General features: G+C 40.2%; 1 protein-coding gene across 4 annotated transcripts in view; it reads left to right on the forward strand.

The window, feature by feature from the left end:
• Positions 1-21,688, forward strand: part of MKX (mohawk homeobox) — a 46,916-nt gene extending 25,228 nt beyond the window's left edge. For 2 of the 4 annotated variants that reach the window (XM_062567681.1, XM_062567682.1), the window contains exons 6-7: positions 18,946-18,979; positions 19,099-21,688. In XM_062567681.1, the coding sequence (XP_062423665.1) occupies positions 18,946-18,979; positions 19,099-19,285 (221 nt within the window). In that variant the 3' untranslated portion in view covers positions 19,286-21,688. The remainder of the gene's footprint in view (positions 1-18,945; positions 18,980-19,098) is intronic. The other 2 variants (XM_062567684.1, XM_062567683.1) reach the window with 2 other exon arrangements.
• Positions 21,689-22,050: the final 362 nt, after the last annotated feature.

A 22,050-nucleotide genomic window follows, 5' to 3' on the forward strand; every position in this document is an offset into this window, starting at 1 on the left:
CTGTTCATGAATGACTTAATCTCTGCGTATGATCAAATGTCGTGCAAGTTACTGCAGACAGAAAAATCAAGGAATGCGCCTCTTCCCCGTGTTCCTTACATGGAATTGCTGCGCCTGCCCTGCAAGCAGTTGGAGCGCGCTAAGGGTGGGAAGCGTGTGGCAGCAAAAACACATGCACCAAACCGCCAGAAGTAATATAAAAAGAGTGAGACAAAGCAAACAGAGGAGACTTTGAAAGATTGGGTGTGCAAGTTGGATGGTGCCCTGCGTAGACGGCTCCAGCTTGCTCAGGCTGCACCAGCTGGAGAGGGAGCAGCTCTCTGCGCTGGGGAGGTGTGTGTGGGGGTGCTACGGGGCAATTTTCTCACCATTTGAAAAACAAAAGTGTTCCTGAGTATTTTCTCTGGAGCGCAGGCCATAAAGATGATTTCTAGTGCTTGTTTCTATTAGCTTATTTCATCTTGGAAAGCAAACATTTACTGTTTTGCTGGGCAAATCACAAGAAGTTCAGGGAATCAATACCTCTCACAGTCTCTCCACCGTCTGAGCCAATTGCTTGCATGGTGCAATTCCGTCACGTCAGGGGATGTTGCACCAGAAGTGGCTTTCATCCCCTTCCCCCAAAGCCAAAACAGACTGAAGTCTCACAGGATTTCCATTAGCTGTAAGACTAATTGCACTGTGCATGCCATCTGAGGCACTTCTCTTACAATGTTTTAGTATTTGGTTTGAGATCCAGCAGATTTCAGAGAAAGAAGGGGTGCAGAATCGTACCCCTGTTTATCCAGACCTCTTCCTAATTCTTTTAAGTTTCAACAAAGTCCTAAGTCGTGTTGGGTGCTGCTCTCAGGTAAGAGTGAAGAAAGGACTTACATTACCTGAGTTGTTTTTCTCATCACTGACACTCTGTGGCCGCTGCAAAAAGTTGTGTCTGTCTCACCATGCCTTGGCGTGGGACAGCTTGTTGCACTGCTCGGCACAGCCAGGACTGCCCCACAAAGTGGGGACTGGTAGCAAAAGTGGAATAACTTGACTCAGGCACTGAACTCCTCCAGTCGGCAATGAGATCCACATGTGTGTGAATGTGATAGTCGTTTAGGTCTTTCTGAGACACTTCCCCTTTCTTAGTAGTGACAATGGACTTAAAAGATTCACCTCACTTTTCAGGTACTATATTGTTGAAATATCAGTTTAGCTCTAGGATGTTAAGAGGAGGCAAAAGATAAAAGAGGGAGATGGGAGGGGAAAAGGAAAACTTACAGCCAGGGAATAGACTCAATTAGGAAAATAAAGAACAGAAACTTTTAGAAGATGATAGAGAGAGGAGAGGGTGTTCAGAGAAGACAAGAAAAAAGGAAAATAGAGTTGAGAAAAGGAAGAAAAAAAGGAAGAGTGGTGGAGGGGAGGGAAGAGGCAGAAAAGAGAAGGAAGGGATGAAGGCAAGAAGAGAAAATACTGTGGAGAGCAGCTATGAAGAAAATGCTGGTAGGAGGCTTGAGTGTAACTGGGAAAGGCTCTAGAATGAATTAGAGAAGCATAAGAGGTACTAGCAGTTTTACAGTCCAAAATGAGAATTTTTCCCTTTCGGAGTATTTAACAAACAAGGATGGATATGCTTTCAAGAGCTGTATTTGGTCACTTTGCTTGGAATGCACCTTTAAATCTAATTACCATGTCTTAGCATTTTTTTTTCCATGTCACACAGGCTAAGAGCAAATCCACTTCTAGAAAAGGCTATGACCTTGGTTAAAATACAATGCAAATTGATCCAAACTGTTGCTCACAACTCAGTGAAAAACCTGAACTTAGTCAGAGCCTGGGAAACACTATATTTTTGTTGCTGGTGGTGGGTTTTTTATATTTGTGTGGGGTGTGTGTTTATTAATTTCCCAGTATCTTGGCAGATCTGCACTCCCTGACTAAGCTGGAAAACAGAAATACAGAAGAGCTTTTACACTTTGGCTTTATCATACCTAATCCTGGAGACTTTGGAGAAATCCCACCAAGACCAATTTTGAAAGCCATAGCCTGACTTTCAGGCTACTGTAAGATGGTGTGGCCAAATGTGGAGGCTTGTCTGACCCATCATTCCTGAAAGTCTGAACTTCTCCCAGGTCTGCTTCTTCCCTTGCAGATCGTATCTCCTGTGTGAAGATACTGCAGTTCATCTTCTGTCAGTCACAGGCAGAAACTTGCTTAACCTATTGCACAGTTGGCTGAGGGCAGTGTGTCTTTGCGCTCCTCTGGAGCAAGCATTGGTCAGTAGCATAGAAAGGCCATCACCCGGGATGGACTCATAGTCTGATGTGGCATGACAAGTCATGCATTCCTGTGTAGTTCATGATATAGATGAACCTGCAAATACATGCCATGCCAGATCAGATTATACATATAAATTTCAAGTTCAGCAAAAGGCTTTGCTTCTTTTTCCCCCATCATTTTTTAAAGAAACAGAAATTATCTGAACTTGAAACTCGATTGGTGATGACGAGTGGGTGTTTCTGTTTACCCTGCCACATTATATAGTACCACTTTTACTCCTTGTTTGGATAGCAGTCACAAGACCCAGATATCAAGCTGTGAAAGTTATTTTTCTTGCAGCAGCCTTTCTTCTTTTGGCAGGCAGCGGCTTTGGAGATGCCTTGCGTTTTGTCATGTGATTGGGCTGCCGGTCGGTGCTGATTCTTGCTGCCTCGTTTTCCTGGCTTCCATCAGACCTTAACTCTCCTTTGGGTCGCGATAGTTAGCACACTGCTGAAAGAGGGCAGTTTTGCATCAGGGTGTAATGAGCTCTTAACACACAGTCTCTGTAAGAAAACAGCCCCTAAAGAAAGAATTCACTGTTTGTTCCACATGATAGAAATCTGTTTGCTGTACCTCCAGCTGTGTGCATCCAGAACACATTCCATTTTTACAGTAATTTTCTTTTTGAATCAAGGCATAATGAGAGGAAATGACTAGTATATAATCATTCCATCTAGAAACATTCAGCTTAGTCTTGTAAACACATAAACTAGATCTTTGTAAACAAATGTCTTAATTTTCTTTAAACTGAATGTGTAGAAGTCACAGAGAAGCTGGATATGTCAAACCCATATGGTTCCTATTGCATCAGATGCTTTCTTAATTTTGGTATTCTAATTGAAAAGATATTTTTGAAAGCTTGCTAGCTTTACAGATACTAATCTAGCTATCTCTCTATCTGTTTGGTCTAGGTTTTATACTTCCATCTATCACCATACTCTAGAGGCTTCTTCCATTTTAAATGTGCAGCAGTAACAATATCCCTAATGGACTTGGAATTGCCCTTGATACTTCCCAGTTCGTGATATGGGTGCTCTTTTGGGGACAGTCGTTGTTGGGGAACTGGCAGGGACTGAGAGGAGAAAGAGCTAGGAGGAGCTGTCAGTAAAGGCTCGGGATATCATTTATTCATAACTGTTCACCTAATTCCTGGATAATTCATAACATAAAGTGCCTGGGCTAAATAATATCTTTAATCAGACAAAATTTCTATCCACTTTGAGGAAAAGGCAGGCCTGCTTTAAGATACAAACTATTTTATAAATATTTTATAAGTATTTTATAAGTTCATCAAACCATCTCTGTTGCATATAAGGCAAAATTTTAGTTTGGCCTCCAGGAGCATGAGCAACATATAATTATTTTTTCTTTTAAAAATAATAGGCAGAAAACAGTGAGGTTTGCACTTGAAATAAGTACATTTGAAATAGAAAACACATTCGTACCTTGCACAGTACAGTTAGGCTTTCTGCTAGTATGAGCTTTAACAGCAGGTGTATGCTCTGCAGCTAGCTGAGCAATATACATTCGCTTGCGTGTTGTTATGTGGTGGGACTTTGGCCTTTTGGAGCTGTGCTGCTCTCTCCAGGAGCATGCTGTTCTCCTTGCACTGCACGCTGTGGGCTCTGGCCTGCCCGAGCAAGTGGGAGATGTGCCACTGACTTGCATTAGGCACAGTCCTTAATTCTGTCGAAATACATCTTTCCCAATCGTATAGACTGTGTAACAAGTTACCTTTTCTTTCACCAATGCGTGCAATGTAGAGTCCAGAAAGGTGATAGAGGTCAATCTGTTTATTAAATGGAAATATTTGGGCCCAAAAAATGTTATGAATCATTTTGACGTTTTACGTTCAGGATGCAGAGTAAATTATTCCAAAAATAATGGTAGCCAAATGTCACTGGTAGCCAAATGTCATTCCCTCCAAATGTTTGTGTAATATCTATTTATCTGTGGGCAGATGACTGATCTGTATAATCAGAGGCAGACTTTTGTCAAGTTGAGACTAAGTAAACACAGCTGAACACAAGCAAGTTGGACTACAAGATTTTTGAGTTTTGCCAGCACTGCTATGACCTTGAAGATGAGCCCTTCTTCAGAGCAATCTGCTTTCAATACAGGAAAATTCTTTGTGTTTCAAATTAATGAGTGTTGATTGAAAATCTATTCTGTTTGCTTTTTTTTTTCTTTTGGTGAAACAAACAAGCAATATGTGTTTGCCCAAAGGAGGGCGTCCTTCCTGCTGCTTAGAAATTAGGGCTGTTTCGTGAAAGAATGCACCTTTCACGTATCTATGAGAACAAGAACAATACCTTGAGAAGGACCTATAAACTGATCTAAAGCTTTGTCGGAGAATGAGAGAAAACTTTCTACTGTTTCCTTAATACCTAAATGTTTGTATTTTTATAAGATGTGATGTGAAAGTAAATGTAACTTTTAGGGAGCATATTTTTTACCACTACATATCTAGATGCTATTTTCAACACTCTTGAAAAAATTGTACTTCCTTTTATAGATTCTGTCCATTTTTCTCAAATTTGCTCTCTGAGAAAACATTTTCCACAGATCCTGTTTTTCTCCGAGACACAAAAAGAAACTAGCCTGATTTTATTGACAAGACAGTAGTACATCTAAAGCTCAGTTTTAATAAGCTTATTTGCCATTTCTATATTACCTGGTCATTTGAGTAAAAAAGATTTTACTCTCTTGATGATAAAGGTCATATTATTTGATGTCTCAGAGAGGCTTTGAACAGAAGTAAAATATGAGAAGTCTTGCTCCAAAATTTGTCTTTCAGTAATCACAGCAGAGGGTACTCATCCATTGCCAATCTATCTCCTCTGAGGTACGTCTTTGGAAGGGATCTTTTCTCCTTGTAGCCAGCTTAGACAACCAGCCAGCTTTGGACTTCAGATCTTACTCCACTGCAGCAAGCAAGTGCCCTGCGTTGTGGCTGGCGTGATCGATGCCTTACTGCTGAGCCCCAGGTGCCACAGGCTGGTGCTCCATGGTGAGCTGTAAAACTTGCCAGAAATCCTTGCATACCTATACTTTGTACCAAAATGTAGAATTCAAGGAAAAAAAAAGGCAGGAAGCACTGTTTCCAGCTGAGCACTGCTGCCTTTTAATATTAATCTAGATGCTCTGGAAAAGGCCTTGAAGCCAGAATTTCTAGACATTTTGCTGTTTTCTATGGGCAGCTCCTTCTTGGGGGCTAAAGGTGCAGACACCTGCAGTGTCAGCATACTGCCTCCTATTGTGGGATTTCTGGTTCACTCACTGCCACAAAGGCTAGCGAGACCTGTAAAAAAAATGGCATTAATAAATTGTCAGGTGTCTTCTAAGCACTTGGTGGCATGGAGTGGCCTCTGGGACTTCGAAGGATGCAGGGCAGTTACTTTGAAAGGATGAACTCCTAGAAGCAGGACTTGCCCTGAATTATAACAGTTGCACCCCATGTTAGGGTCGCAAGGGTATGGAGAACCTTGCTGAAGACAGAGGGGCTCTGGGTGGTCTGCAGCTCTCAGGATACTCAGGATACCCGAGTAGTCCTCAGGATGCTCCAGCTAAAATGATAATTGCTTAGGATGTGTTAGTAGGGAACCATTAGGGACAGGGACATCCCAAGGGGCAGGACAGAGGGTCTGACAGTGTTTTAGACATATGTCTCTCACACAGAGTGATGATTTGTGGTGATTTGCTAGCAGGGTCATGCCTACAGGTGAGGTGAGCCATATTCGCAGAGGTGCTCTGAGGTGAGGGTTTTGCCTACACTTCATTGATCTGAAATAGAACAGTTGTGTGAATCATGAATCTGTATCTCAGATAGCATTTGCTTTTGGTGCCCAGTCTATTTGCTTGCTGTTATGGAAGAACGTTGGGAAGAAAAGTAGGCATTGCCTACACACAACATTTGCTGCATCTGCTTTACAGACCCTTTGCAGGTCTCCATAAACTTTGCAAACGGTGGTGAATAGACTATTGCACTGTTGGAAAACTTTGGCTCACAGGCAACAGTGAAAAAATAAAAACCCTTTCAAAAATGGAAGAAAAAACTTTTATTGTTTTAAAAGTGGAAACAGAAGTAGTACTAATAATATTAAGAACTAATTAGAGAACATGGGGCATAACATTCACAGAGCTTAAAGCCTTGGCATTGCAGCTGACTGGCTCATGTGGCTGTGCTGGGTCCTTTCATTGCCTGTCCAAAGGTTTGGAACCTGGAGTTGGACTGCACTGACAGGGTCAAAAGATCTCAATCTTTTTCCCCATAGTTATTCTCTAAAAGATATGGAGGTCAGTTTTGCCTGGGACATTGGCTTCCTGTCCCATTGCATTTCTCCGTAGAAGAGAATATTCGTGATCTTAACTCCGAAAAGGAGGTGAGCATGCAGGGCTATCTAGAGAGTTAGATGCCTGCTATATGCTGTTTACTCTTAGCAAGGCATCTGAGCAGTTCAGGAAATGCATCAGCAAACTAGAGAAGTGTGAGCTACTCTAAAATTACATTTATTTGGTTGCTATTTGAGCAAAAACTCCATGGTAATTTCCATTTCATCCACTAAAGGAGTAATACCCTATGAAGGCATATATTTTACATATTTTTATGTGCATATATAGCCCAGTTTTCCCAGATGCGAATTATGTTGGGTGACTTTTTTTGATTTATGGTAACAAGAGGAAAGACTGATTATTTATCTGTGCTTATAAAGCTTCTGAGTTGTTTTTGATCCAGAGATTTTCTGAATTATTCATATTTTGCCAAAAGTCATATTTTTAGAATAATGACAGTTAATTTAACCATAAATGCCATGTGACTTTAAAATAAATATGTATGTGTGATTTAAGTCTCTGATCTGGCAAATTATTGTGGAAGGAGAGAATTCCCTGATGGAAATCTCTTGACTTCCAGGAAAACATGAATGAGCAAAATTTTACAAAGCTTGTTGTAAAACAAACATGTAAATATAACATTATTGCCCTGTGTACCTGTCTTACATATTTTTGAGGCACATCTCTGTAACAACAACCTGGTAATTTTCTGAAAAAGTCTCTTCACTCTATTTGGGAAAAAGTATGTTGCGAGGTGCTGCTTTTGATAATGCTGTCTTTGATCTTGGAAGTGGATTGCCAGCAATTCAATTAGCTTTTAGAGGAGATCATTTTCTTTCACTGTTCTTCAGACCAAGTCCACTATTGTGACTTTGGCTACAGTGGTCAAGGTAATTAGTGCCTTTCTGGGAGAAATACATTTAATCAGTCTTGATAATACATTTTTTCCCCTATGTTGATAATCTGTTGTGGTCCTATAATCTGTTGTATTATTAGTACAAAGGCAGGTATTTCTTTTTATCACTTGCTGTTTAAAAGATAAATGTTATTACTCTCATAGTTATTATTACTACTATTATTACTATTTAGGTGTAGTTTTTCCAGATAAGAATTGGTTGGAGTGATCCCAGAGAACGAATTGGCACCATCACTCAGCACAGAGAAACAGCCTCGGCATATGCCATGTTCCCCTCGGTTCAGATGCACTGTCTGAACGCAAATCTCTGTCCCGTTTGAAATCTCGTGGCTTAGGGTCCTCTGTAGCTCAGCGACTGTATTGGTGAAAACTGTTCTTCCTAGGCCTAATGGATTATTGTATTTTGCATTTTAGCAGTTGTTCTCCAGCTTCGGTTCCAATCTCCTGGTACTGCTCTTCCGAAAGTGTAAGGATGGTAGGGAAGGTGGTGCAGGGGCCAGTGCTGTCTGTGGTTCAGGAAAGTGTGTTCGGGAATGGGACAGAACAGGAGTGGAAGGGCTGAAATGCAGTGCGGGACCCTTATGTAGCTGCTATGTGTTAGAATGGCCAGGCAGTAGTCAGGGCACTCAGAAACTCAGGAAACTTTTAGTACTTTACAGCAAAATCATTTTATTATACGAGAAGCACTTGCAAAAGAGTCCAGGCGTGAACCCACCAAGTCTGCAGGGTTTGAATATGCTTAGTTGTTATACTCCATGTCCTACAGGTAGATGACCAAACAGGAGCAGTAGTAAAACCCAGGTCTATGCAGTGTGCTGGGGTGAGTTTTCCAGAAGCCTCCAAATTGCGGCAATTGCGCCAGGCCCAGAGCTGGAAGCAGTACAGAAAGGTCAGCATGAGCTAGTGAGTCCTGTCTCTACGGCTGTCTTTGCTCCAGGACAGGTTCATTAACGTGGCCTGACGCTGCTTTCCGAGGTCAGACAGCGTCTCCATAGGGTGCTGCGCTATGCTGCGTGGATACGTGACGCCCCATTGCGCGGTGCACTGCTACTGAAACGTGCCTCGTGTCTGAGGCCCTGATTGCTGGAAGTCTTGAATTCAATCCCATGTTCTTATCAGTTGACGATGCTTCCCTGCTGCTGAAAGTTGGTTTCTTCAAAATCACTGTCTCCAAAAGCAGCAGTGTGTGTTGAATAACAAACCCCTTCACATTCAGGCTCTTCAGGTTTGGGAATGGCGCCAACATTCTTGAAGAATGATTTAGTAGCCAATAAACATCTGCAAAGTCTGTAAGACTGTCAGAAACAGCAACATTGAAAGTAAAGATCATATCGGTAGCAATTCCCCTGTTCTGACAAGGCACTCAGTGCAAATATTTGTTCAGTCATCCTTACTCTCATTCCCGTTATCACAGACGGTTTCAGATGTTTTGCCAAAAGAGCAAATTCAGCCTCCTTCCACAAAGCTGTTCACATCCAAGGCCTTTGCGATGTTAAATATTGGCCTACTACTGTTTCAGGACCTCCCACACATAGTCTTTCGGCGTGCAGGAGTCTCATCTGTCTTGTGCAAAGCCTCTGCTGTGAAGGGTTCTTATAACTTTCGATTAGCAGGCATCTGCCATTAAGGTTTTGCTGCTTTTGAGGATTCAAGCTCAGTCTGGTTGATTTATTACGCTGCAGCAATCTTTCTGCTATCCAGGATAGTCCATGAACTCTTCTAAATATGATTTACCTGCTGAGTCATTGAAATTGCACTGCAGTAAGACACAAACCATTTATAAATGCAAGATAATGCTTGGAGAAGAAGGAAGTGTTTCCACTTCCCCAAAATCTCTTGGCAAATGGGTACAACTTTCTGAATAATTCTTCTGGGCACACGATTCTTGTGTTGCAAGAGCCTTCCTCATTTGCCTTTTTGCCTGTGCTGTCTCTCATTTGCTCAGTGAACAGGAAAGCAGAGCTGATCCGAAAACACAGCCCTTCTCAAGATACCTCCTAGTTTGCTAGAATCTCTGAGGGCCTGTTTGGAAGGTGTCTGGGAATATTTCGTTTTGGGAAGAAATACTGTAATGGAAATAATAACAATGTGAATTGTGGTGAGTGGGAGAATGAAGGCTGCAGTAGCTTCACAAGAGAAAGAAAGCAAGGGGGGCAGAACTAAAAGTCTGGCTCAAACTCAATCAATTTTTGGTTAGTTGAGAAAATAGACGCTTTTCTGACATATGCATGCTAAAATAGTTTGAAAGAACCCTTAAAATCCAGCTGCTGACTGCAGTACCGAGCTCATTGCTCCTTCTCTATTCTGCTGGCAAAGCACTAGCGTGAAAACAGCCGAGCATCTCTGAAGACAGAATGATTAATTTCATGATGTGCTGCGCAGTGCTGTTTGATACACACTATCTGGTCCTTCAAAAACTGTAATAAATTTATTCTCATAAGGTGTCTGTAGGATTTCACAGATGGGGAACTGAGGCACCAAAAAATTAAGACTTAAAGTCATTTTGGCCTAATTTTAGGTGCCTAAGACCTCATGGCATCTCTTAACTTCCTGGCTCTTTATTCATTCAAAGCAGAGCTCTTGCTGTCTTCGGTTGCGTGGGTGAGGGCTCAGCACTGCTGAAGATCAGACCCCAGGCTCTGGGGTCAGAGTCGAGAGACTGAGGATTGTACAGTCGCCAGCCACAAAAAGACTAGTTAAAGCAACATGTCTAGCCCCACACTTGTAGCACAAGTAGAGATCCCATTAATCATTAATATGGCTTACTGGGCAATGTAAAACCAATTGACTACCTTTTATCTTCCTGCACTTCCCTCCTGCGATAACCTTCCAGCTGCCGTGATATTAAGCTGTGGTTTGGCGGGGAACAGTCTCACCAAACAGCTTGGCTTCATCACTAGGGCTGTGTTTGAGGCAGCTAGTGACCCACAGAAAATCTAATGTGTGACTGCATTGCTGTACTTCGCAGTACTCTTAGTGAGATGATAAACTTAGACTGCTCAGGCATTCTTATTTTTATGTACACATAATATATACGCAGATACAGATGAATATATCTGTATTTCTTTATACAAATATGTAGAAAAAAAATCAAATGTAGAGCCTTTGATCTGGAGGATCCTTTGTACATCAGTTGTCTGGGGCTACCATAAAGTTCTTTTGTATCCCACAACTGGTTTCAGAGCCTTTGGCTGATGGACCCTTAGATGTGCTTATGCACTTTTAAGAGCTACTTTTTTTTTTTTTTTTTTTTTCCTGTGCTTGCACAGATGGCAATAAATTTGGGACACAACCTAGGTACCTGTTTTCTAGTATTTGGATGTGTGTGTTAGGCACATCCCTGTATCCCATGCAGTGGACATTTTTGAAGGAGCTATGTTTAAAAAGATCGTGTTTCATTTGTCAGTCTCTGCTTTATCTCATAGCCAAGTGAAAGAAACAGTGAATTTCCTCTCCCTTTCAGACTTACCCATACTTTACTCTGCGCTGCTGGATAAACCCGCCCTGGAAATCAGTTCTGGCATTAATATGGAAGTTGCTCCGCTGGCCTGAAGATACAGCACCTTGTAATTTAAATTGCCTTTGTGCTGTGTCCGCCGTGTCTGCGCCTGCTTTGGCAGTACCGGGGTAGGAGAGGGGCTGGGTCCCGGCGCGCGGCTGCAGGCAGGGCCGCGGGAACCGCCTGGCGCGTTTTGGGGAATTCAGCAGGATAGTCTGCAAATATCCCGCGTGCATGCATTTATATCATAACGTTACGCCGCATATGTAGGGTCTGCTCCCAAACCCACAGCCAACTAGCATAACAAAATCAGATTTTACTGCTGTAGTGTCAGCCTGGGGTTGAAATACGGCTTTGAAATCCTCCCGTTCACCCTACATTTTTAATGAAAAACAATCCGGCTGGAGTGTAATAGTGCTTACCCTGGCTGCATTTTACTTTAGCTTTTTACTTTTAAAGCCTTATTTTAGGCTTTAAGAGCTCCCAGTTAAACTTTACATATCCAGAGTGAAAGTCTGAACGTGCCTGCTTGCACAACAGCGAGATTCCTGGGTGGGGAAAGGCTATTTTTTAATTAAAAATAAAGCAAATTAATGTATCAGTACATTTTCTCCTTTCCTACTCCTTACTTTTCTTTTTCCTCATGCATTTACGTTTGTTGTTTTCTAATTTCCTTATTTTAACATCTCCCTTTCCTTTAGTTCTTTTTTCTTCCTCTTCTGCTCTTTTATTTCTTTTTTCAGCCATCCCCTTCCCTGCTGCCTTACTTAGTTCACATTGTAACCCATAATAGTTCACAACAGGAGGGCTAACTAGTTCATCCTTCCAGTCAGTACAGGATGTGCTGCAAATTGCTTTCCAGATAATACCAAAAATGAAGCCTAGGTCAGATATTTGTTTATCCATTATGAAATCCATATGGGAGATGATCACCAAGGCATCTGACAACCTTACACAATTAATTACATACCAGCTCAATGAGGAAAGATTTGATTCAGTTGCTTTGCAGCAAACTTGAAAGAACATAATACCACATAATCGTCAGTTCGTTAACAACTCACCTCCAAGACTACGCAGCCCCAACTCCCATTATAAGCTCTACTAAGGCCTGGCTAGAAAAACAAGTCTCACACCAAGTCCTGAACCTCACCAGAAAGAACACATTGTCACTGATCATGAGAAATTTAAAGCCAGCTATGACAGCCAGAACAATGAGGTGATTTACGCAAGGTTTGTATCTAGTTTGCTAACTAATAAATTCTACATGCAAGTGAGGCCGTTTGCACCGTGCCTACTATTATGTAGTGCTTTCAGTGCACTTATTAATGCAAATGTGAATATAGACCTGCATACTCAATTCTATTTTATAGTTTATAAAATACACCTATCCCAGTCTCTGTGGGCATGTACACTCATTTTATAAAAATCACATGTATTAAAATGTAACTAGATGCCGGCTCGCACTTCAGCAGACTCTGGATTGCTCAGGAAAGAAAGGTCTCCTAGTTCCCAAGTATTCAGGGAAAAAAATTGAGTTAGACCAGTCTCTCACAGTAAAGCTCATATCTGTTTCTTTGGTGCAGGAAGCAAGTTTCAAAGCAAAGATTGAAGCCCTGAGAAGGCTTGCTCTGAGGTGTGGCGGCAAGGGGAGATTTGTGAGGCAGGTCGGACAACCTGTGGGTTTTAACAGAAGAGGTCAGCGAGAGCTAGAGCTGTTCCTAGAAAAGACCTGGGAGAAAAGGGAAAAATGCTCCGTGTAACTACTATCACTGTGAACACATCTTGTCATTGTGCAGTTTGCCTGTCTGAAAGAACAAAACAGCTGACGGTTGTCACCCAGAAAGACCAGAGCAGTCTTTATACGAGGTCACTGTGAAGCTGGGCAGGGGAAGTGATGGGAGGTGGAGGTGACTTCATCATGGCCTCGCTGGCGAGGCTGCTGGGCCTGGTGGAGGTAGCCAGGCTGCACAAAGCCCCCGTGCAGGCTCTAGGGTGACTTTGTGAGGAGAAACGCTGAACTGAACCCACACAAAGGTAGACCAGGGGCTCCCAGATGTTGCGTTTAGGAAACGCTGTTTCTGTGCAAGAGTGTCGTTTGGAGTCTAGTCCAGAGGGACCTTTCCTGTCTGTGCTTTTCCGTAATTCATCTTAAGCATCTATTCAATTCATCTTTAAGAGTCTCCTCTGTGCCAGCTACTGGATTGGAAGAGTCCTATGTATGTCTAGAAAGCTTTTGGTAGCTCTGTTCGCTGGCTGAGTGGAATCAGTGTTCAGAAGCTCACTTGTCTATTCACATCAGGCTCAGAACGGGAGCACCCTCAGTGTAAGTGTGGGAAGACCAGCTGCTGCCTCTTCCAATTCAAGCTAGAGGAACCAAAGTTTACTGTGTTTGGGTTTTTCAGAAGGTCGTGTGGTCTTTGCACCAAGATTAAATGACGTTTCTTGTAAGAGGAAGAGGCCTGGCCTGGCATTCTGGGTTATACAATTTCCCACTCCCCGTGCTGTTGAGTAGCGCGTACTAAGCCACTTTCTCACTCCAGATGTGGGTGAAAGTTAGTGATGTTGTATGATGTTTACTTTGGGATCCTTCAGGAGGGAAGGAACTGTATCAGTATAAAAGAGTACAATAATACTAACTCAAGTTAACCCAGTTCTGTTCTTGGAGAAACAGAAATCTGAAAGTTGTATGTGCCCTGAATTTGTGGTTTGGAAAATACTAGATAGTCAGGATGTGTGTGGGGGGGTGCTACCTACAGAAATACTTCATTTCACCACTAATTTACTCACACATGTAAACTTCATTTTTCATTCAGCTGCCTCTGATTATTTCCTGTTCCTCCCTCTTTTTCCTCCTCTTACTTGTTTTGAAAATGCCAGTCAACACATGCAAAGCCTGTGTGTCCAAAACCAATAAAAGAAAGTTCAGGAAAGGCAAAAAGAGAAACAGCTGAACAGCATTGCCAATTTTAAAATGAAGATAAGTTGTACAGGACCTTTTATTGAACCAACAAATATTTTATAGTATTCACCATTTAGGGCCAGCAGTTCTTTTTTCCCTCCCTTTTGCAAGAACAGAAGTTGTGTAATTCATAAGGAATCTGTACATGTTTAAGTAGCTTCAAGAAATCTTACAGTCAGTGGGACTGACCTGCTGTGTCTTGATTTCCATGTCCTTTTTTTTCTGCCACATAATATTCTGTACCCTTTTCTGTCTGTCTTATTCTCTCATTCACACATTCTTTCCCTTGAGGGTTTTGAGCCATATTTGCTTTAGCTACATCAACTGATAGCACAAAGCAAGGTTTTAAGCCAGCTACTGTGGTTCTGCTTAGACTGCATTAACACCGAGTGGGGGAGAAATGTGGGGGAGAAATTGGTCCTACATAAGGTGTCAACCATTCCTTGGCTGTTCCCCACGGGGACTCCAGGTAAAGTCAGTTCATCGTCACACACATTTGATGTTCTTAGATCAAAATTTTTAAATTGAAAGGCTAAAATGTAGTTCTGATCAGTATTATTTAGAACATCCCTGAAGTCCTTCAGGAACATAAAGTTATGGGGCTGTATCATTCTGAAATATGTGAATGTGCTGCAAGAACCATGCAGCCAGAGAGCCTGTGTATGCTGTGAGCTGCAGTAGATGGCTGTGCTACTCTGTATTGAGAAGTTGTATATTTTCATGTAAATCATTTATATATTATTTCGACAAAAAAGTGAGTGCCATGGCAATGTACTAGAGGGAAGTGATATTACTGTCGGGCTTGTAGATAGTTTGCCTGCTTCTCTTCCATACCCTAGAATTTATTTTCTTTGGGTGGGCATTTTACCTGATAGCAGAAGAACAAAAAAAAAAAAATGATTTTAGGTATAGGAGAAACCCTGTAAAAGTCTACTCATAAATACATTTGAAATGAATGGAGTATTGCCCTCACGTGTTGTCTTTGGACTTCTGTGACTCATTTCCATCTCCGCTAAAATGGGACTACTGGTTACCTTGCAGGAGAGCTGTCAAGATCAACCAGTGAATATTTACGAAGAAATTTCATGTTGAAAAAGAAATGTGCTAAATATATTATTAGTAATTATGTGAGTCCTGAAAAATACCATACTATATCACAAAGCTGGTATTGTCCAGTGACTACACTCTTGGCACTGCATGCTACAGTAAGCTGTATACTGAAAACTCATACCAATGGAAAGGTATACAAGATTCCATCAGTAAGTGATTTATAGTTACTTCCTATTATAAACAAGAGGGAACAAATATCCAACCTAGCTGGTTTCTTTGGGTGGGTAGTGAGAGCAGAATGAGACATTCTTGGCCAGGCAAAAGCTGATTCACTGGATGTTTGCAGTGTGTGCAGAATGAAGCACAAGAAGGGAAGGCATAAATGACAATCCTTAATTATAAATAATTATGTTTGCATTGTCAGAGAGCTTAAAACTTTGCAGTTGCAGAGCAAGTGAGCACCTTCATAAGGGGTCTTAAGAAGTTTCTGAACTTATAACAAAGAAGATGTTCCTGATATTTAAAATTAAATAGACTTAAATAAAATCTTAATATATTTTGAAAACTTACCAACATCCTTCTCCCAATAAGTGCATTGCTTTCTGAGACACAACAAATCACCTTCATCACTAGCAAATAGATTTGGCTCTGAATTAATAAATATGCTATTGAATGCTACTGTGATTTGTGCTAGCCAGTGTTACGCAGTTGATAAACTTGAGTATAAGTCTTTGTATGTAAGTCTTGAGGACAGTGTGGAATATAACAATGCACCATCACTGCCTTTCTCTAGAGTCACATTACGTGCCGTTATTGAACTAAATGTGATGTGCATGCCAGAGGAGAGCCAGGGACTTCTACACGGAAGTCTGAAGAAGCTGAAAACTATGTGACAGCCTGTCTCGACCTAAGTAGAGAGAGGACAACAGTTCTTCAGGAGAGACCAAAAGTGGCTGCCTGCTAATGTTAATGTAGATTAAAGATAACCTCCAAGATAAAGCCTGGAGAGGGTAGATATGGCACATCCTTGGTACCTTGTATAAAGTAATGTCTCTCGTGTAGTCAGAGAGAGGCCATGCGTGAAGCTATGGGTCTGCTTGTCTGCACTTGTTCTGGGGTGAATCCCTAGCTGAGGCTAGTCAGTGGGATTCAGTATGGTGCCTCATTTTTCCATGCCTTTATTTGCCATTTCCAGTGATGTTACACAGGCCTGATGACATTTCCCTCATTGCCTCAGAGAAGAAGGTTAGGAATACGTTGTGCAGTGGTCAAAAAATCTATCCTTTTCCATACTGGGAATGTTGTTCTTGGGTTGTGTTCATGCAACACTCTTACCAGCATGCTGCTTTTACAGTTAAAATGTACTGTGCAATTGTTGTGCAGCTATGTTGAATTTCAAAAGCTATAATTACCAAAAGCTTTAATTAGTGTTCAGGGCAAAGCAGGTGGGTTATGAAAGGTGAAGAATAAGCAAAATGTTGTGCAAGATTCAGCTCTTCTTTTTTTTCTAACAGTATAAAATGTTTTCATCCAGATTTCTTTTCTTGTCATTGAAGAAACAGCCTGCAGTTCATTCCAGGCTGAGAACAGCTATGGCCAAAGTTACACCACCAGTTTAATCTCCAAAGAAGAGGGAGGCCTTGTTCTCCCCACATCCTGCTCACAGCATTTCCACATGGATGATGATAGTGCTGCCAAAAGAGGTGGGAGGAGGTGACTGTGGAAGAGGGCTGCCCTGTGTGCTTTTGCAGCAGCACATAGGGAAGTTGGACCATGCTAGATAGGCAGGCTGGAACCACTTCTTGCAGGACCTTTTTGTTGTTTGTGAATGAATGGACAACTAGTCTAGATAAACACATGACTTTTAGATGGCATTAATGGCAAGTGAGGTGAACTCTGTGTCCAGTTCTCCTTTTGAAGTTGGATCAAGCTGACTTGACCTGCAAGATGTCAAGGGAGGCCAAGGAGTTTGGGGCATGCTTATGTCCCTTTGAAGGCAGAGGGTCTGGAGACCCAGTTCCCTGCAAAACTGGGTTGGTTTTTGGTGTCTCTTGATGAGGTTATCCACATCCAAAAATGATAAAAATAATTATTTACTTCACTAAGGTCTGTGAAACATTGAGTTCAAACAGCTGTGAGCTGCTTAGGTGCTATGGCAATGCAAACTAAGATAGACAGTCACAGATTTGGTGTAGCAGAAAAGGATTTTTGGCAAGAAAAGGGGGCCTGTGCATTGAAGTGATGGATTTTCAGACTTTGTTGTACTAATATGCTTTATCATCAGGTATTAGCAAGATCTTTGCAAATCATCAATAATAGTTTTATTGTAGCTCACTCATGTTTCTTTGAAATAAATTATGTGTTTAAAAACATAAAATTTGAATGAAATAAAAAAATATGTTTTCTTTTTAATTCAGGAAAAACCTCCAGCAAAATTAAAATTGTGTGACTCTCTGCTCCTGAATTTTATTTTTTAGCTCTGCAACTGCTCTTGCATGCCCTGGGCAGGCCACTTTCCTTTAGAGCTGGCTAAACACCACTAAAAAATATTTGCAAATACTCCTTCAAATAAACGCTTGAATTGGAATGTGTGTCACCATTCACACCTACTTTCCTCAGAAGTTTATACAAGCAATTTTTTTGTTCATAGGAAATATTTTCCAACAGCAAAAGAAACTGACAGATGCATGAGAAATGTGTATTTATATCCAGGTTTGCTCTGGCAATGACATGCTCTATTACTTGCCATTTCCATTTCTATACCTACTGACCTATTAAATCCTAAACCTCCTCTTTGAAATTGTCACTATAGAAAAATAAATGAAGCAAGGCTAAATAACAATGTGTAGCCAAGTGCAGCATGAAGTTTTATCTCTCCTGATCGAATGTTGGGAAGGTTGATTTCCAGTTGGGAATCCAGTCTCATGAGGAGGTGCATGGCTTTGCTAGATTTATTTTGAGTGTAGGGACTTTATACATCTTTGTTGCCATTAGCATTCAAGCTGTAGCTGTTTATTTTGACTCATTCTTCATAGGTGTTGCCATTAGGCATCAGCATCTAGTTCCTCTATAACGCATGTCTCTGTCAGGATAGCAGGGGTGCTGAATAAAGCTTATACATTTCCACCTGGTAAATATTTCTGGCTTCTCTGCAATATGAGGGCTTACATGAATGAACAAATGTGACTGTTGATGGGAAAGTGTAGATTATGCCCGTGATGCAATTTAATCTTGGAAGGCCGTTGACCACGTGCGCTTGTTACTTTAGAAGTATGTATCCTTCTCAGCTTGTGCTTGTCAGGGAGTTGCAGCCTGGGCAAGGGACACATTAAAAACCACAAACGCGATGGCTGAGTTTGGGCAAACGTTCTATTTTTAGTGCATACAAGAGAGCATTCACTGAAGGGCAATAAATCTTATTTTTATTTTTAGTTTTTATAATTCCTTGTGTCCTTGGGACTTATATGTTGAATGATCAGCTGCATTGCCCTGCCAAATGTAGATAAACGTCCGAGACCAGCTTTATTCTCACTATTACTGAGATGCTTCAGACAGGATTCAGTGCTGATGGTGGCACGTTCTGCCTCACCAGTGCCTATTCCTGTAACATCCTATCACAGGAACCTCCCCACAATCGAAAATTCCCCACAGTGATTTTTTGGATGTTTGCCTTGCTCAAAGCTCAGTGTTGATTTCTTCACACAGAGACCGTTGAGTGAATCTGACTCTTTATAGGTGTCTAAACAAGGATTTTATTTAGAAATCTAGTCTCAATTTTGGAATTAATCTTGGGTTATTTTTCCATATGCCAGTTCCATGAATTTGCTTGTTTAAAAAACTATTAAAAGAAAATAGACATTTGAAATGTTTTCTTTCCATTTTCAGAAACTCTTGAGAATGGACCAAGTAAGTGTGAAAGGTGAGTAAGGGGCTTTACAGTTTTTCAAAATTTTTATTACTACAGTTTCTCCTGACATCACATGGCTACTGTAGCTATGTAAGCTGTACATGTAAATATTTGTTATTGCTTGAATCTAGCGCAGCTAACAGAAAAGGAACCAGCAAAGATGAAACATACTGGAAGGAGATCAACGCAGCTATGGCCCTAACGAACCTTGCCCAAGGAAAGGATAAACTGCAGGGAACTACCAGCTGCATCATTCAAAAATCATCACATATATCAGAAGTAAAGACTGTGAAAGTGCCATTAGTTCAGCAGTTTTAAGAGATGGGTCCTTTTTCTTCTTCCCACCAAACGGACGTTTTCCTCACAGGATTGGTTTTCAGTAAAATCAGATTCACAGATACGAGGCAAATGTGGAAAACAGGCCCCTTTTTACAGTATGGTCAGTTAAAAAAAAACATTCCTTCAGACTCAGATGTTTTCATTGTGTTAAATGAAATGTTCAATTGCTTCTATAAAAGGCATGTAAGTTATAAAAAACCTGTTTTTATCAAAACATTAACTTATTTTATGTTAATCAAAGTGCGCATAAGGTGTTTGCATTGCTATTACAGTAAGTGCCTTGCTTTCAAGAAATAAGCTATAACGTGGGCATAGTACAACACTATTATGCCTCAAAATGATAATGCCATAATGCTTAACCTTTGTATATTATTCCAAGTGGGCTTAAGCAGCCTAGGGCTAAACTACGTTACTGCTGGAGGCCCTGGAGAATTGTGCTTGTTTGACTTGTACAAATAGAGTCTTAATGGAATCGTTACATCTTTCTCACTCTCTTTTTTAACCAGTGTTATAAAAATTGTACAGTATGTTTTGTCAAAGTGACAATGAAGTTGTTATGCATGTTTCTCACCTGTATATGCAGTATATCAAAATACCAAAATCATTCCTTTGAAAAGTGCAATACTCTAGAACACACAAATTTAGGAAATATGTGACTGTTCAGATTCTTTTGAACTTATACATGTGCTCCCAGACATGCTGCCCATTATAGATTTCTAGTTGAGAAGGTTAAAGCCAGACTATCTGTAAATTCAAATTGAATTTCTATCCTTTTAAGGCTTTGCTAGTGACTTATTGAAGTTTTGATGCAAGTAGACAGAACTGATTTCTTCTTGTACAAAACTAAATCTATAGTGCAGTTCATTATTTGCAATGGAGCTCAGAAAATTTCCCTGATACAAATTATTACTTTAATGTGTTTTAAATGGTTTTATTTTATATCTGCTGCATATTTGAGGGCAGTTGATTGACAATTCACATTTCAATGAAAAAAGCTATAATAAAATCTGAAAGCCCAAACAAGAAGCATAGGGGATATGAAACATTGAAAAATCTAAGCATCCAATTTAGGAGAGTTTTAAGTAGATACTAAGCCATGTATTAAATGTCATGTCTCTAAACTTGACGGCTATTGAGTGTAATAACTAACACAAAACAAAGTTTGTTTTTTAAGGGGATTTTTTTGGTGTACAAGTTATTCTTAAGGCATATAACAATACCCTAATGGGGTTTACAGTGCTTGAATAAACAGTGGCAAAGCCAAATATGATTTATACCGAATCAGTTACAGAAAACTGGAAAAGAGCTGATTGTCGCTAGGATTTGGATTTTTTCCTGTGGGTGTCCTGTCAGGATTTTTCCTACTTATCCCTCTCCTCTTTGCTCTTTTTGGTGAGCCATCAATGAACAAGATATGACTTTAGTCCTGCTCCCATTGAATTTAATGGCAAAACTACCCCTTCAATGGAAGCAGGATTGTGCTAATGATGCAACTAACTTGCAAGTATAGGCTGTTCCAGTTGCACTAAAATAGTCAAAATATGTTGCAAATATCAGCTTTGGTGTGACTTCTTAGGAGACTTCTTGATGTAACATAACATGTTGTTTGGTTTATTTAGTGTATGATGAAAATGATTTGATATGAAAATATTTTGTACATATATATTTTTACTTTGTTTTCTAAATTGCTGATTTGCATTGACTTAAAGTGCCAAGCAAGAAATGTATGTCATGACTGTATGAACAGTTGAAGTATATGTTTTACTGACTTGCATCATTATGTGTCTAGGATTCCATGACAATAATTTTTGATACTTTACTGGATTTTGACATAATAATGTGAGTTTATAACTAATAGCAGAGAGTTAATACTTCACATTTGTTCATACTATTATAAGTTATTCTGGTATTAAATATTTTGTGACAATAAATTGATGGTTTTGACAATCTTCTGTTAGATATATTCACAGTGTTTTTTGTCTGCATAAATGACAACAATATTTGTCATGTTAAAAAGATACTTTTGGTGACTTCTCTGGAGTAAAATTGGAGAAGGCAAGCCATTGCATAAACAAATTGTTCATGGTTCTTTTTGTAAATGATCAAAGCACAAAGAATAATCTGTAAAACACATCAAGCAGGTTTAAAATTTAAGAAATATGTGGCATAATTTCTTGTTACCATTTCCTTTAATTTATTATTTTTTCTACTGCTGCTTTAGAGTTTTCCAAAACACAAATTCTAATGAATTATGTGTGTGTCTTTTATAAATAACAAAAATCATGATCAGTGCTGAGCCAACAGCTAATGAAGACTCAATAATTATTTATGATAGAGGAAAAACAAACATTATTACTATTGCTCTTCTTTGTTTCAACATATGTAACCATTTTAGTAAAATAAATAACTGCAAACAATATTTTTGTGGTTTGAATTAAATGTTCATTCATCTGTCATTTGCATTTCTGTTTTCCTGTAATATTCTGGGTATTTCTGCAGTTGGGTACAAGTACGTGATAAGCAAAGAGAAAACAGGACTGGTAGTCTTTTGATTAATACACCTCTTGGTGCAAAGTTATGTGAAGTAATTTATCACATTCCTAACAAAAATGACTCTTTAGCAAGTTTAGGCTAATGACTGCTAATTAGAATGAGAGAATATGATGGTTATAAATCTTCCACGCTGGAGGAATGCATAAGGAACCATAGATAGTTGCTATCTTGAGTCACCGGAGAAGATCATG

Source organism: Rhea pennata, chromosome 2, assembly GCF_028389875.1.
Source record: "Rhea pennata isolate bPtePen1 chromosome 2, bPtePen1.pri, whole genome shotgun sequence".
Taxonomy (NCBI): domain Eukaryota; kingdom Metazoa; phylum Chordata; class Aves; order Rheiformes; family Rheidae; genus Rhea; species Rhea pennata.